At 42.7% G+C, this 15,981-nt stretch overlaps 1 protein-coding gene across 13 annotated transcripts in view; it reads left to right on the plus strand.

Moving 5' to 3' along the window:
• The window catches only part of celf2 (cugbp, Elav-like family member 2), a 1,092,382-nt gene that overhangs the window by 1,066,354 nt on the left and 10,047 nt on the right, over positions 1-15,981 (plus strand). For 7 of the 13 annotated variants that reach the window (XM_059987350.1, XM_059987343.1, XM_059987349.1 and 4 more), the window contains 3 exons: positions 3,278-3,313; positions 5,159-5,275; positions 8,726-8,905. In XM_059987350.1, coding sequence (XP_059843333.1) covers positions 3,278-3,313; positions 5,159-5,275; positions 8,726-8,905 — 333 coding nt within the window. The remainder of the gene's footprint in view (positions 1-3,277; positions 3,314-5,158; positions 5,276-8,725; positions 8,906-15,981) is intronic. The other 6 variants (XM_059987346.1, XM_059987353.1, XM_059987348.1 and 3 more) reach the window with 4 other exon arrangements.

Below are 15,981 nucleotides of genomic sequence, written 5' to 3' on the forward strand. Positions count from 1 at the left end.
ATTGTTGCTCCTAACTTCATGGACAGGGAAATTGGCCACTGTAAATTGACTCTAGGAACTATGTGGTGGAATGAAAATCAGATTTATTATCACTGACATAGGTGATGAAATTTGTTTGTTTTGTGTCAGTAGTACAGTGCAAGAGATAAAAATTACAGTAAGTTCATAGAGAGATAGATGATTGGATAGCTAGATCAGAGAGGGAGAACAAAAACAGAATAGTAAGGTAGTGTTCATGGACTGTTCGGAAAGCTGACGGCAGAGAAGAAGAGGTGTTCCTGAATCATTGTGTGTGGGTCTGCAGACTCCCAGACATCCTCCCTGGTGGTAGAGATGAGAAGAGGGCATGTCCTGGGTGATGAGGGTCTTTAATGATAATGCCAGCGTATCAAAACCTTGGGGAGAATAACATGGTTCAAGGTTAATGATAATTGATGTGGATTACAGCTCAGAAACAGGCCCTTAGTTACTTATTAAGATACAGTGCAGAGTAGGCCCTTCCAGCCCTTCGCACCATGCCCCAATTTGATTCTAGCCTAATCATGGGACAATTTACAATGACCAAATAGCCTTCCAACTGGTATGTCCTTGGACTGTAGGAGGAAAGCAGAGCACCCAGAGGAAACCCATGCAGTCTCGGGGAGAACGTACAAACTCCTTACAGGCAGCAGCGGGAATTGAACCTGGGACTCTCGCACTGTAAAGCATTGTGCTAACCACGACACTACTGTGCCTCTGCTTCGTCCTATCAACCCACAACTGGGATGTACCCCTTCCATCCGTACACTTATCCAAACTTCTCTTAAATTTTGCAATCAAACAGACATCCACCACCTCCACTGGCAGCTTGTTCCACATTACCAGCATCCTTTTCATGAAGAAGTTCCCCCTCTTACATCCATTAAATATTTCACCCTTCACCCTTAACCCACGACCTCTAGTTCTAATCTCATCCAACCTCAGTGGGGAAAGCCTGTTTCCAATTACCCTATCTATACCCCTCATAATCTTGTATACCTTAATCACATCTCTCTTCATTCTCCTACACTGTTTTCCTCCAATGACATTCCTTTTATGACTCATAGTTCTGCCTTCCTCATTTTCAGGCCACATTATGCCCTGATTTCCTATACACAGTCAGCCCTCCTTATCCACGGGAGATTGGTTCGGGGACATGTGATTGTTCAGTGGTTACAGATGCCTCTGTATTTTTCTAAAAAGTTCTTGGCTTCATTGGCAGGTTTCATATTACTTGAATCTGGCTTTCTGATTGGCTAATGTTATCAATGGAAATTTTGTTATCGGTAGTCTTGTGTAAGAAGACCACACCATCTTAGTCTTTATCTTTCCTCTTGCTCTTTCCTTAGGCTCTGTTCCCCACCCTTTCCCGCTCTTCCCTTCATCTGCTTCTCTCTTCCTTCTGGCTCTCACCATTCTTCTTTCCTTCTGTTTGCTCTTGTGACAGTTAATAAAACAACAAATTTTATGCCTCATTCTTAACTCCCAACAAAACTTTGGATTGCAAAAGGATCAGGATCCAACATCCAGGAGAGTAGAAGCAGACTAGCACTTCCACATGAAGCACCTTTCACATCTACCAGTGCCTGAACATATCTTAAAGGCGGCAGCCATAGAAGGAGTAGCTCTCCTTCTGTACTGCACTGGACCGAGTGGACATCGAAAGGATGTTTCCAATAGACCAGAGACCACAGCCTCAGAACACAAAGGTGTCATTTAGAACAGAGATAAGGAGGAATTGCTTCAGCCAGAAGGTGGCAAATCTGTGGAATTTATCGCAACAGACACCCATGGAAGCTAAAACGTTGGGTATATTTAAAGTGGAGGTTGATAGGTTCTTGATTAGTAAGGGCATCAAAGGTTATGGGAAGAAAGCAGGGTTGAGAAGGATAATAAATCAGTCATGAACAAATGGCATGGCAATCTCATGGGCCAAATGGCTTGATTCTGTCCATGGTATATAGTGTGCCTGGTACCTACTTTATGAATTATTTTTGATTTTTGTAATAGTGTATACTTAGACTCTGGAGGCCTTCAACCTCTTTCCAAGCAATACACACAAAATACTGGAGGAACTCAGCAGGCCAGGCAGCATCTGTGGAAAAGAATAATCAGTTGACATTTCGGGCCAAGGCTCTTCGTAAGTCCTGATGAAGGATCTCGGCCTGAACCACTGACTGTACCCTTTTCCATTGTTGCAGCCTGGCCTGCTGAGTTCCTCCACATTTTGTGTGTGCTGCTTGGATTTCCAGTTTCCACAGATTCTCCCATGCTTGTGGAACTTCTTTCCAATATGATTTCCACAGTTAATGCTTAGGGTGATGGCTGTGTGTATAAACAGATCACACTGTCACCAGCAGCATTATTCACCTTGAATGGGGCATGCTTACCTAGCCGGTTGCCGTTAGAAGTGCTGATTTTCTAATAGAAATAAACCAAAGGTGGGGCTCAGACCCCCAGTTGCTTGATTCAGGTGCAGAGTTCAAATTTCACAGTAAATGTATTATCATATGCTAACTAGAGATTCATTTTCTTGTAGGCATTCACAATTTCACAGTAGAACAGAGGAATTCAATATAATCAAAGATAAACTAGACCCAAAGACCGACAAGCAACCGATGTGCAATAGACTAACTGCAAATAGAACAATAATAATTAAATAGATTCTGAGAACACGAGTTGTAGAATCCTTGAAAGTGAGTCCATAGGTTGTGAAATCAGTTCAGGGTTGAGGTTATTCATGTTGGTTCAGGAACCTGATGAACTGTTCCTGGACTTGGTGGTGTGGGACCTAAGGCTCCTGTACCTCCTGCTCTCTGGCAGCAGTGAGAAGAGAGCGTGGCCTGGATGGTGGGGTATTTGATGGATGCTGCTTTCTTCTGGCAGTGCCCAGTGGTGGGGAGGGCTTTGCCCAATGCTGTAGATATAGTCAGCCAGTGGTTCCGGCTTCTGAGTGCGGTTCGGTGCCCTTATCATCGTGTTGGCTTGAAACGAGGCATCTACTGGTGTGTAGAGCATACAGAAAGACGACACCTCAGGCAAAAGGGGAAAGTGTTTGTTGTCCTACAGAGGCATTTGAAGGAGTATCATAAGCAAGGTACAGTTTAGCAGGGGTGTTGTGGAGCTCAACGGACTTCCCGAGGAGGTACTACAACGGGACATATGAAAGAGATATGTTGTTACATAAAATAATGATTTAGTAGAGAAGGTGGAAGCGGTCTGCACCTGTGCGTGAATGTTTTTACGTTTGTTCCCGCAGTGCAATGGGGCAACAGCAGTCAGCAGTCGATGCCTGGTACGTACTTTATGAATTATTTTTGATTTTTGTAGTAGTATATTCTTATACAGCATTTGCCTTCAACTTCCTTCCAATATTAACTCTATAGTTAACACTCAGAATGGTGTGTGTGTAGATCACACTATCACTGGAGGATAATTCACTTTGAATGGGGCATGCTTACACAGCCAGCTGCCATTAGCAATGCAGATTCTCTAATGGTAGTGAGCACAGGTGGTATGAGTTTACAGTGACAATCCTATCTACCCTACCGCCCCTTTCACCTGAAGACCAAAACTTGGCTTGCTATGTAAATATATTTACATCCTCACCAGTTCTTGCCTTTTTTTTTGACACATTTATAATGGAAACTGCCTGTATAAACTTGTTTTACCCTCCTCCCACTACAGGAAGAATTGCAGCACCATAGGAGATCGACTGATATATTTTGACTTGACAAAATTTTTAATTTTTTTTATATTTAAGGGGTAGTATTAGAAGCTGAGGAATATGGAGAGATGGAGGGGAAGAGAATCCGACTCAGCTAGCTAGACTAAAATACTAATGGTGAATAAGTAATAGTCCTGTTGTTTATGAATTAACTTATCAAATTATTTTGTTCAGTCATTGGCTACCTGTTGTACTTGCCAAGATCCTTAAGCTGTGGAGTTGCCTCTTTAAACCTGTCCATCTCTCTCCTCCAAGAAACTTTAAATATCAGCCTCTTTGACCCAGCTTGTCTACTGGATGTGGGAGCCCCAGTTTATTTTTTTAAATAATTTTCATGTAGGATCGCTGTGGTTGTTTTACGGCAGCCAGGTAAATGAAATCCGTTGCTGTTGCTAAGAAAAAGCTTACAGTGAAATGTTCTTGCTTTAGAGGAAAAAATGAGTGCAGGAAGAAGGGGAAAGAGGAGGACAGATTTCACTTGTGACCTGTGTCGTGTCCAAGTGAGACCAGGAAACTGTGCTCCTCCATCTTAGGGACAAACTGGTATTGTTTGGGGGAGCTATAGTATCTGAAAACTGCAAGAGAGTTTGGGAATCATTAGTTCAAAGTTATTATTATCAAACTTATTATCAGAGAACATATATGTCAGCATATATTATGTTGAGATTCATTTTCTTCCAAACATTTAAAGGAAAATAAAGAAATACTATAGAATTTATGAGAAACTATAGATAACAAAGACTGGCAAACATCCAAAATGTAAAAGAAGACAAATTGTGCATATAATAAAAAAGTAAATAAATAATAGTAATAGAGTTCTACCCCATGTATCTTTACCAAGTCGTTTTATCCTTCTACAACACATATCAAATGCTGGAGGAACCCAGCAGTTCAGGCAGGATCTATGGAGGGGAATAAACAGTTGACACTTCGGGTGGAGACCCTTTAATCAAGATATCGTGTAGTCTACAACAGGTAGTCCTGATGAAGGGCCTCAGCTCGAAACACTGACTGTTTATTCCCCTCCTTAGAAGCTGCCTGGCCTGCTAAATTCCTCCACCATTGTGTGTGTGTTCCTCTGAATTCCCAGGATCTGCAGGATCTCTTGTTACCCCCATGCCCTTTGCTTGTACCTTCCCATGCTTGTCTCCTTGTGCCTTTCTCACTGGCCCCACTCTTTGGCATATCGATTCATTCGACCGTCCTCTCGTAGCCCGCTGATGTCTCTCGCTCAGCCCTCTCTGCGGTATCTCCAACCACCCTAGTGAACTACTTGCAGAGGGCCTTCAGGGGGGGGGGGCGGGCAGGTGTCAAGCAGGCTTTTTGTTCTGTTTGTTAATGAGCCTTTCCTCGCCAGGTACAGTGGTAATGGTTTCTTTTCTTCTTTCCCTTGCGCATCTTCCACATCTCCAGTAGCAGGAACAAATAACTCTGGCACAGGCGCTGCCATGAATTCCTTGACCTCCCTGGGAACCCTCCAGGGTCTGGCAGGAGCCACGGTTGGGTTAAATAACATTAATGCACTGGCAGGTACAGTACACGTGGGGTGGGGGTGACTGGTTTATGAGGGGAGGGGTGGGAGGATGGGCTGGAGGACGGTGACCAGTCTGTGGTTTAATGTGGTGCACACTGCCATCTACTGTTCAGAAAGACCCATTTCAGAAATTCATATCAATGTTTCCAAGCATTTCTCACTCTGGCAAGACCTTCTCCAAATCTCTTAACCTTGCTCTTAAATCTCCATCCTCTAGTTCTATCTGCCTTTAGTTTCTATAATTTTATAAACCTGATTCATACCCCTCTCAACCTTCTGATCTCCAGGGAGAACAGACTTGGCATGTCCATTCTCTCATCACTGATGAACTCACTCTGAAAGATGATTAAGAGCCATCTGTTGTCACGGAGTTATTTGGGAATTTGGTCCATGAGGTCCAGACTGCCACCACATAAGAACAAACTAGCCAGATCCTCTCCCCACCCTCTGGGTCCTGTGAAACCAAGCTCCTTTTTGAATGCCACAGTGGAATCTGCCTCCACAGCTCCACTGGAAAGGGTGCTAGTCAACATATGAAAATAACTGTTCCATCAGGTCATTTTTCTTTTCTTTGCCAATACTTTAGTTTGCAATCCCTCTGCCAACAGAAAGTCTCTCTCCCATTTGTTTTGCCTCTACTGTTCACAATGTTAAAGTGCTCTCAGGGTCAAGCTGATTTCCAAGATACCTGATGCAGTCTTTCCAAAGTCCCTCATCCCCGGAATCATCTTGGTCAGTCCTGTCTGTGCCTTCTCCAAAACCTATCCTAAAGTGTTTCACACAGAACCAGACAGTACTCCAGCTGTGACTGAATTAGGGGTTCATAAAGATTCATCATGACTCCCTTTCTTTTGTAATTAATGCCCATCTTAAAAGAGCCCAGCATCCCAGATAGTTTTTCGAACCCATTCTTATCTGCCCTGCCACAATCAACAGACTATTTCCATATTCCCTGATACTGGAGAGGAGAAGGTTATTTGGTCTATTGAGCCTATCCCAAAATTCCCATCAACATTCCCCACACCACTCCATCTGTTTATACCATGGGCACTTTACAGTGCTCAGTTTGCCTACTAATCCATAAGACTTAGGAACAGAGTTAGGCCATTCAGCCCATTGTGTCTGCTCCGCCATTCCCATGGTTGATTTGTTATCCCTTTTGACCTCATTCACGCACCTCTTCCCTGTAACCTTTGACGTCCTTACTAATCAAGAATTTATCAACGTCCACTTTAAATATACCCACTGACTGGGCTTCCGCAGTCATCTGCGGCAGTGAATTCCCACGCATCGTTGAAATGTGGGAAGAAACCAGAGTGCCTGGGCTAGACCGACTGGGTCAAAGGGAGAACGTGCAGACTCCAAGCAGGCAGCTCCAAGCTCAGGATCGAACCTAGAATTGCGAGGCAGCCTCTGTGGCACCAACTCTGCAAAGTCCTCATTTTGAATCCTTCTCCACAGTTTATATTTGGTTCTTCCTGCCAAAATATAACCCAAAAACATTTCTCAAATTTAAGTTTCATTTGCCATCTCCCAGCCCGCACCTGTCTCCTGGTAGTCTATTATCCTTATTGCAGTGCAGTGCACCTCCAAGTTCTGTGCCATCTGCAGATTTGGAAATGTTGGACTTCACGTGTGTGCCTGTGTCATTAATGCATATTAGAAACAGTGGTTTCAGTATCATCTCTGGGGATTACCACTTTCCCGCTACTCCAAAAGACAGTCACATTCTGGTTCCTGTTCCTTTGCTAATTGTCTCTCCATACTGCTGAACTACCCCTCCCCTCCACCTTCAGTTCATAGAATATAGAACAATACAGCACAGTACAGGCCCTTCAGCCCACAATGTTGTGCTGACCTTTTAACTTACTCCAAGATCAATGTGTCCCTTCCCTCCCACATAGCTTTCCATGTTTCTTTCATCCACGTGCCTATTAAAGAGTGTCTTAAATATCCCTAATGTATCTGCCCTCTGTGTAAAAAAAAACCACTACCTCTGAGATCCCCCTAATTTTCCTTCAAATTACATAAAAACACCCGCTCTTGTATTAGCATTTCTGTCCTGGGAAAAAAGCACTGACTATGCATTCTTTGCCTCTTATTGTCTTAAACATCTATATCAAGTTACCTTTCATCCGTCTTTGCTCCAAAGAGTAAAGCTCTAGCTTACTCAACCTTGTCTCATAAGTCCTGCTCTCTAATCCGGGCAGCATCCTGGTAAATCTCCTCTGTACCTTTTCTAAAGCTTCCACATCCTCCCTGTAATGAGGCAACCAGAGCTGAACACAGTACGGCAAGTGAGGTCCAATGAGAGTTTTATAGAGCTGCAACATAAGATGTTTAAATAGGCACATGAATGTGAGGAAAATGGAATGACATGGACATTGTGTAGGCGGAAGAGATTAGTTGGCCATTTGATTACTAATTTAATTGGTTTGGCACAACATTGTGGGCTGAAGGGACTTCTGTGTGTTCTATGTTCTAACATTACCTTGCAATTCTTGAACTCAATCTGTGACAAATGAAGGCCAACGCACCATACACTTTCCTAACCACCCTGTTAACTTGTGCATCAACTTTTGGGGATCTCTGCATGCGGACCCCAAGACCCTTCTGTTTCTCCACGCTACTAAGAATCCAACCGTTAACCTGTACTCTGCCTTCAAGTTTGACTTCCAAAGTGTATCACTTCACACTTTTCCAGATTGACCTTAATCTTTCTTGGACTTCAATCTACATGACCCTTTGGAAGTACATGTGTACCACCTGAATGCCATTTCCCCTTTCAGCCCCTCTGCTACTTTGTCAAAAAATATCCCCCAAAGTCACTGAGCCTCAGCTTTCTTTTAACAAGGCTATCATTGAATGTTCAGGTCTCTTCTTATCTCTTTATGGGGATTTTCTCACTTCTTCTTGAACACAGGGGATCCACTTGATGCCATGTCATTCCTTCTTAAGAAATTCCAATTCGTTTATAGTATGAGACGATCAGAGATTAGATCCATTAAGTCATCACAATAATTCCTGATTGTCAGCTGACACAGCCCTGAGCTCTAAACTTCAGGGAATTTTACCTTAGTAGAAAATGGCTCATCCCTGTTCAAAACTGAGTTCCCAAGATCTCCCTTCACAATAAATTTCACACAAGCATACTCCACACATTGCTGTCCACGCTCAGTCTCTCTCTTAACCTGCTTCTGTCGAGTGTGGGTGAATATCCCTGGAATGCAGTTGGTGCTGAGCTTGTTGTGAACATCATCCATCTCTCTCAGCCACTCAAGTCCGTTGGCAATCCCAAGTCAGTTGCATGTTGCCAGCATGTTGCATGACCAAGAGTGAAGCACTGGGAATGTGAAAAGGTGGCCCTTTCTGTAAGGAACTATTGAGTGAATGCAATTTTTTTTCTTTATTGTTGGTTTGATGTAAAGTTGCTCAAATGCTCTCAGGTATGGCGGCGCTTAATGGTGGACTCGGAGCGACGGGCTTGACCAACGGTTCGGCTGGCACAATGGACGCCCTGACCCAGGCCTACTCAGGAATCCAGCAGTACGCAGCAGCCGCGCTGCCCACCCTGTACAGCCAGAGCCTGCTGCAGCAGCAGGGTGCCGCGGGCAGCCAGAAGGAGGGTGAGTTCCTGTCCTCTGACCCTCGTTTCTCTGTTGACTAGGTCACCTACCTTTTCCAAGTGCTGCCAAGTCCCAGTCTGTGTTCGGTTTCTTCTCTCAGGTGCAAGCACATCGGGCAAAAATCTTGCTTTCAGCACCATCACCAACCAACACGCCAATGACCCGGGTTCAATTCTTGCCACTGTCTGTAAGGAGTTTGTACGTTCTCCCCATAAACATACGTGTTTCCTCTGGGTGCTGCGATTTTCTCCCACATTCCAAGTACATCTGGGTTAGTAGGTTAGTGGGTGTAATTGGGTGGCGCGGATTCACTGGGCCAGGTCCTGTTACTATGCTGTCTCACTTAATAAATAAATAAATTACAGGCTCATAGAAACATTGAACATAGAACAGTGCAAGCCCTTCAGCCCACAATGTTGTGCCATTCTTTTAACTTACTTCATGAACAATCTAACCCCCTACACAGCCCATAACCTTCCAAATTTCTTTCATCCATGAGACTTTCTTAAGTGTCACCAATACATCAACTTCTACTATTGCCCCTGGTAGTTCATTCCAGGCACCTACCACCCGCTATGGAAAAGACCTGGCTCTGACATCTGCCTTAAACTTTCCTCTGCTCACCTTAAAAGGATGTCCTCTGGTAATGATAATTTCTGTCCTGGGAAAAAAAGCGCTTGCTGTCCACTCTCTCTATGCCTCGTTTTATCTTGTACACCTATATTAAGCCACCTCTCTTCCTCCTTTGCTCCAATGAGAAAAGCCCTAACTCAGCCTTTCCTCATCAGACATGCTTTCTAATCATAGAATCAAAGAAATCTAACAGCACATCACAGGCCTTTCAGCCCACAATGTTGTGCCAGTCATGTACCTACTCCAGAAGCTGCCTAGAGTTACCCTTCCATATAGCCCCCTATTTTTCTAAGCTCCATGTACCTATCTAAGAGTCGCTTAAAAGACCCTATTGTATCCACTTCCACCACCATTACTGGCAGTGCATTCCAAACACCCACCACTCTCTCTGTAAAAACATTTACCTCCGGCATCCCCCTTGTACCTATTTCCAAGCAACTTAAAACTGTTCTCCCTCCTGTTAGCCATTTCAGCCCTGGGAAAAACCTTCTGGCTTTCCACACAATCAATGCCTGTCATCATCTTATACATCTATATTAAGTCACGTCTCTTCCTGCTTCGCTCCAATGAGAAAAGCTCTAACTCACTCAACCTTACCTCATAAGACATACTGTCTAATCCAGACAGCATCCTGGTAAATCTCCCCTGTACTCTCTTTCAAAGTTACAAATCATTGCTGTACCTATTCCTCTATAACACAATTTTTACAGGACATAACACAAAAAAACTGACAAAAAAGTCCTTTGTAGTGCAGGGTGGTAATAGGGTTCCTCTGTTGCCATAGGGATTAGGGTTGGAAGTTGGTTCAAGAGCTGAATGCTTGAAAGATATCATATGCCACATTAGTTAGACTGGATGAGAAGGAGTTACAGGACAAGATGGAAAGTTTAGAAAATGGGACTGGTTGTATTCAGTAAGATATGTAATTTGTTTAGCAAAGGTGCAGTGAAAAGCTATTGTCTGCATGCCATCTTGTAGATAGATTGTTCATCAAGTACATCAAGGAAGAACAAAAGGAGAGCAACAGGATACAGAACATAGAGTTGGAATTACAGAGAAAGCACAGTGCAAGGGCCAGTATGAGAGACTTCTAACAGCAGGCTAGAGGTTGCCCTCAAGCCCAGTGGCACATGTTCTCAAGCTTTCCTACCTGCTGCCCAATGGAAAGGGGAAGAAGAAAGAATGACCATGACAGGAGGGATCTTTGATTATGTTGCCTGCTTTCCCAAGGTAGTGGGCAACGTAGACGGGTAAATGTAGGGGAGGCTGCTTTCTGGGTTGGAATGAGCCGTGTCCACACCTCTGTGCGATTTCTTGTGGGTTTGAGCAGAGCAGTTGCAACATCATGTTGCGATGCATCCAATAGGCTTCTTCCTCTGCTGTGATATTCTATGAGGAGATATTGGTCCAAAGCATCTTTACTGTCAGAAACACTTTAAGCACAACGATATTCATGATGTTGGTATTGATGAAACCATTAAAGTGTTCAGTTCAGTAAGCAATAGATTGAATGCTGACAATACCCAACCTCTCTAAATAATTCATTGTTGCTGGTAGAAGTTTTTTAAAATAATCTCAATTGGATTTGTTTCTATGTCTCTGTATAGTCCAAAAAAAAAACTCAACCAAGGTGCTGAAGGAACTGAGCGGGCCAGGCAGCATCTGTGGAGCAAAATGGACAGTTGACATTTTTGCTCAAAAGCTGAAATGATGCCACTTGTTCTGGTGTATTCCAACAGCATTTTGTTTTTACTTTGCTTTATCTTCCAGGATTTGCAGTCTCCTGTGTTGCCCTGAATGGTCCATCTCCCAATCGCTCTAATCTCCTTTAGGTTGAGAACCCTCCAAAATAGTTGCACTGAACAGTCTGGCTTTTCTGGCCTTGCACAAATATTTATGCCTCAATGAACAGTGATATGCCTTCAGTCAGAACTGGATGAGAGATGACTTAATAGAGATGTACTGTATAAGATGAGTAGAAGCATTGATAAAGTGGACAGCCAGCGACTTGCTCCCAGGGCAGAAATGGCTATTATGAGAGAATATAATTTAAGGTGATTGAAGGAGTGTATACAGGGACGTCAGAGGTATTTTATTTCAACACAGAGAGCAGTGGGAGCTTGGAAAGTGCTTGCCAGGGTGGTGTTAGAGGCAGATACAGTGGGACATTTGAAAACCTCTCGGATGGGCACGCAGCTGAAAGAAAAATTGAGTGCTATGTTTGAGGGATGGGTGAGCTTGATCTTAGAGCAGGTTAAAAGGTCATCACAACATCAAGGGCTGTAGGGTCTGTACTGTGTTGTAATGCTCAATGATCTATGCAGTCTCCTGTGTTTCTCTTTAAACTCCCCCCCCTCCCCCGGTATCTCCAATCTCCTTCCTGCCTAAAACCCAGCAAAATAATTTGCGCTAAATAATCTGGCCCTTTCTGACCCTGTACAAATTTTAGTAACTCCACCAAACAGAGGCCACAACCTCCAGAAGTCTATCCACTACCTATCAAGTTTTATCCATCCTCATTCTGCTCCAAAGCTTTTGGTCAGGTATTCTGATGCCATTTTCTGTGGTCCCGTGGTCTGTTTGATAATGGGTTCACAAAGTACCTTGGGATAGTCTGCAAATTTAAAAGAGATACTGAAATGAAAACTGCCACACTAAAGGAAATACCTTCTCCTATTTAAAGCAAAATAAATCAGTAATAATCTGGAGCCACAGTTCAACATTTGGGAGGAAAAAGAGGCTGTAGCAGGTTAATTGAGTCATCAGTTTCCTAAAATATCTCCATTCAAAGGAGAGAAAGATGAAGAAAGGCATATACCAATCATAATAAAGGAAGCCAATAATATAAAGGAGGATACCAAAGTTTTTTCAGGTATATACAGAGTAAAAGAGAGACCAAAGTAGGTATCAGACGGCTGGTAAATGATGCTGGAGAGATAGTAATGGGAAACAAGAAAACAGCGGATGAACTTAAGTATTTTGCGTCGGTCTTTGCTGTGGAAGACACTAGCAAAATGCCAGAAATGCAAAGTGTCAGGCGGCAGAAGTATGTTTCTTTCCTTTTACTAAGGAGGAGGTGATAGGAAGCTGAAAAGTCTGAAGGATAAGTCATCTGGACCAGATGAACTACATCCCAGGGTTATGAAAGAGGTAGCAGTACAGATCGTGGAAGCATTAGTAATGATCTTCCATCACTCACTAGATTATGGAATTGTTCCGGAACTTTGGAAAATTGCAAGTAACTCTCCACTCTATAAAAAGCGAGGCATGTTGAAGAAAGGAAATGATAGGCCAGTTTGACTTCTGTGGTTGGAAAAATGTTGGAAGCTATTATTAAGGATGAGGCTTCAGGGTGTGTGGAGGCGCATGACAAAAAAGGCCAAAGTCAACACGGTTTCCTTCAGGGAAATCTTGTCCAGCAAATCTGTTGGAATTCTTTGAGGAAGTAACAGGCCAGGTGGACAAAAGAGTGTCAATGGATGTGGTTTATTTAGATTTTCAGAAGTCCTTTGACAAATAAGGTGTGTCCATAGAATTACAAGAAAGGTACTAGCATGGACAGAAGATGGCTGACTGGCAAGAGGCAAAGAGTGTGAATAAAAGGGGCCTTTTCTGGCTAGCTGCGGTGACTAGTGGTGTGCCACACTGGTCAGTGTTCAGGCCACTTCTTTTTATATTATATGTCAGTGATTTAGATGAAGGAATTGATGGCTTTGAAGCCAAGTTTGCAGATGATACAAAGGTAGGTGATGAAGATGCAGAAGGACTTAGACAGATTAGGCGAATGGGCAAAGAAGTGGCAGATGGAATATAGTATAGAGAAGTGCATGGACATGCTCTTTGGAAGAAGGAAAAAAAGGCATGGAGTATTTTCTAAATGGGTAGACAATTCTAAAATCAGATATGCAAAGGGACTTGAGAGACCTTGTGCAGGTTGAGTTGGTAGTAAGGAGAGAAAATGCAATGTTAGTATTTATTTCAAGAGAACTAGAATACAAAATCAAGGATCTAATGCTGAGGCTTTATAAGGCATTGGTCAGACTGCACATGGAGTATTGTGAGAATTTTGGGCCCCTTATCTAAGAAAGGATGTTCTGGCATTGGAGAGGGTCATGAGAATGATCCCAGGAATGAAAGGGTTAACATATGAGAAGCATTTGATGACTCTGGGCCTGTACTTGCTGGAGTTTAGAAGAATGGGGAGACGGATCTGATTGAAACCTATTCAATATTGAAAGACTTAGAGTGGATTTGGAGAGGATGTTTCTTATAGTGAGGAAGTCTAGGACCAGAGGGCACAAACTCAGAACAAAGGACATTCATTTAAAACAGAAATAAGGAGAACTGTCTTCAGCCAGAGTGTGGTAAATCTGTGAAATTCATTGACACAGATGGCTGTGCAGGCCAAGTCATTCGGTATATTTAAGGTGGAGGTTGATAGGTTCTTGATTAACCTGGGGTCAAAGGTTGCTTGAAAACGGCAGGAGAATGGGGTTGAGAGGGATAATAAAACAGCTATGATGAACAGCAGAGCAAATGCAATGGGCCAAATGGCCTCATTCTGCTCCTATGTCATATGGATTTACCCTCAGTGGCCACTGTATCTCCTATACCTAATAAAGTGGCCACAGAGTGTATATATTCATTGTGTTCTGCCCATCCGCTTAAACATTCAAGGTGTTGTGCATTCAGAGATATCATCACTGTTATAATGTGTGGTTATTTGAGTTACTGTTGCCTTTCTGTCAGCTTGAACCAGTTTGGGCATTCTCCTCTGACCTCTCATTTTCACCCACAGAACTGTCATTCACTGGATTTTTTTTTTTTGTTTTTTGCACCATTCTCTGTAAACTCTAGAGACTGTTGTGCATGAAAATCCCAGGAGATCACTAGTTTTTTGAGATACTCAAACCACCCCATCTGGCACCAACAATCATTCCCCGGTCAAAGTCACTTAGATCACATTTTTCACCCTTCTGATGTTTGGTCTGAGCAACAACTGAATCTCTTGACCATGTCTTCATGCTTTTATGCATTGAGTTGCTGCTACTTGATTGGCTGATTAGATATTTACATTAATAAGGTAGTGTAAAGGTATACCTAATAAAGTGGCCACTGTGTACATTTTCTTTCTTCGTGGGTGTGAAACATTTTACTGTATACATTGTCTCTGTGCACAAAATTGTAATGAGTGCAAATACATTTCCACTCTAAACCTCCCCACTTCTCATTGCTATCAGTGTTGAGGTACTTGTCTATTGATGTTAAATCACCATTTGAAAAATATTTGTAATGAACATTATATTGGTAATAGATTGCGAACAGAAGTTAAATTGCTAACGAGCAATATTAATGAGTACAATTGGTGATTAATTGTAAACAATGTGAGTGTTAAATTGCCAATTAAAGTGGTGTTACTGAAGAGTATGTGTATTAAATTAATAATGAATGTTATTGATGTTAAGCTGATAATGAAGGTTTTTGGTAGTAAATTAGTACATAAAGCTATTGGTATCAAATTACTAAGGAACACAATTCTTAGTAGCAGTTAGTGTCTGCATACATCTCTGCTTTATTCTCTCAGAGAAAGATATCTCATAGCACTCACAAAGCTGAAGGCAGCAATAGCTAGTGGGAAAGAATGTGCAGATTTTGGGTAATGAAAGGGAACTTTGGAACAGAAGAGGCTGTGGGGTTATGATGTTGGAGGAACTTGAGATGAAAATGGTAAACCAGTGAGCGGAGAATCCAGGGAGGATTGGAAAGGTGACTAAGGTAAGATTGAGGAGCAAGGATTACACAATCGCTCTGGGGGAAAAAAAAATCCTCTCTCAGGAAATTCCAATCATTTAGCATCTGCCCTATTGGGTGATAATTCCCGCAGTCTCTTTCACACACAACAGCCCGAGTTTCAGCTCATCCTTGAAGATCACTAAATTCAATTTCTGCCCTCTTGAAACTCATCTGCTTCTGTTCCCCGCGCTTTCTTCCAGGTTCACTGGGGCAAAAGAAACTAATAGTCTATCATGTAACATCTAAGAAAAGGCGAATGACAAGTGTGTTGGATATGACAATGACATCCAATGGTCCAGAACATCTGTTAATCCAGCTCCACCAAAGTCCCGAGAAAACTGGATTCACAATGTTTTTACTGTATGGGAGTGGGATCTATAATGGTGTTGGAGAGCAGGACTTAATTCAGCAAATGCATACAATACAGCATTTCTGAATGATTGGCTCCTTAAATGGGTGGGGAAGGAGCACTTGAGTGCAGGAACACTGGAGAGATCAGGCTAATGGTATGACTCTGCTTCTGAAGTTCCAAGTGCTTTCCAGAGCTATAGTTGGAAGGATCAGAGGATAGGTGAAGGAAAATCCTAAGAGCTTCTACAGATATATTAAAAACAAAAGGATAGCAAGGGACAAAACTGGTCCTCTGAAAA

The sequence above is a fragment of the Hypanus sabinus genome, chromosome 13, assembly GCF_030144855.1.
Source record: "Hypanus sabinus isolate sHypSab1 chromosome 13, sHypSab1.hap1, whole genome shotgun sequence".
Taxonomy (NCBI): Eukaryota; Metazoa; Chordata; class Chondrichthyes; order Myliobatiformes; family Dasyatidae; genus Hypanus; species Hypanus sabinus.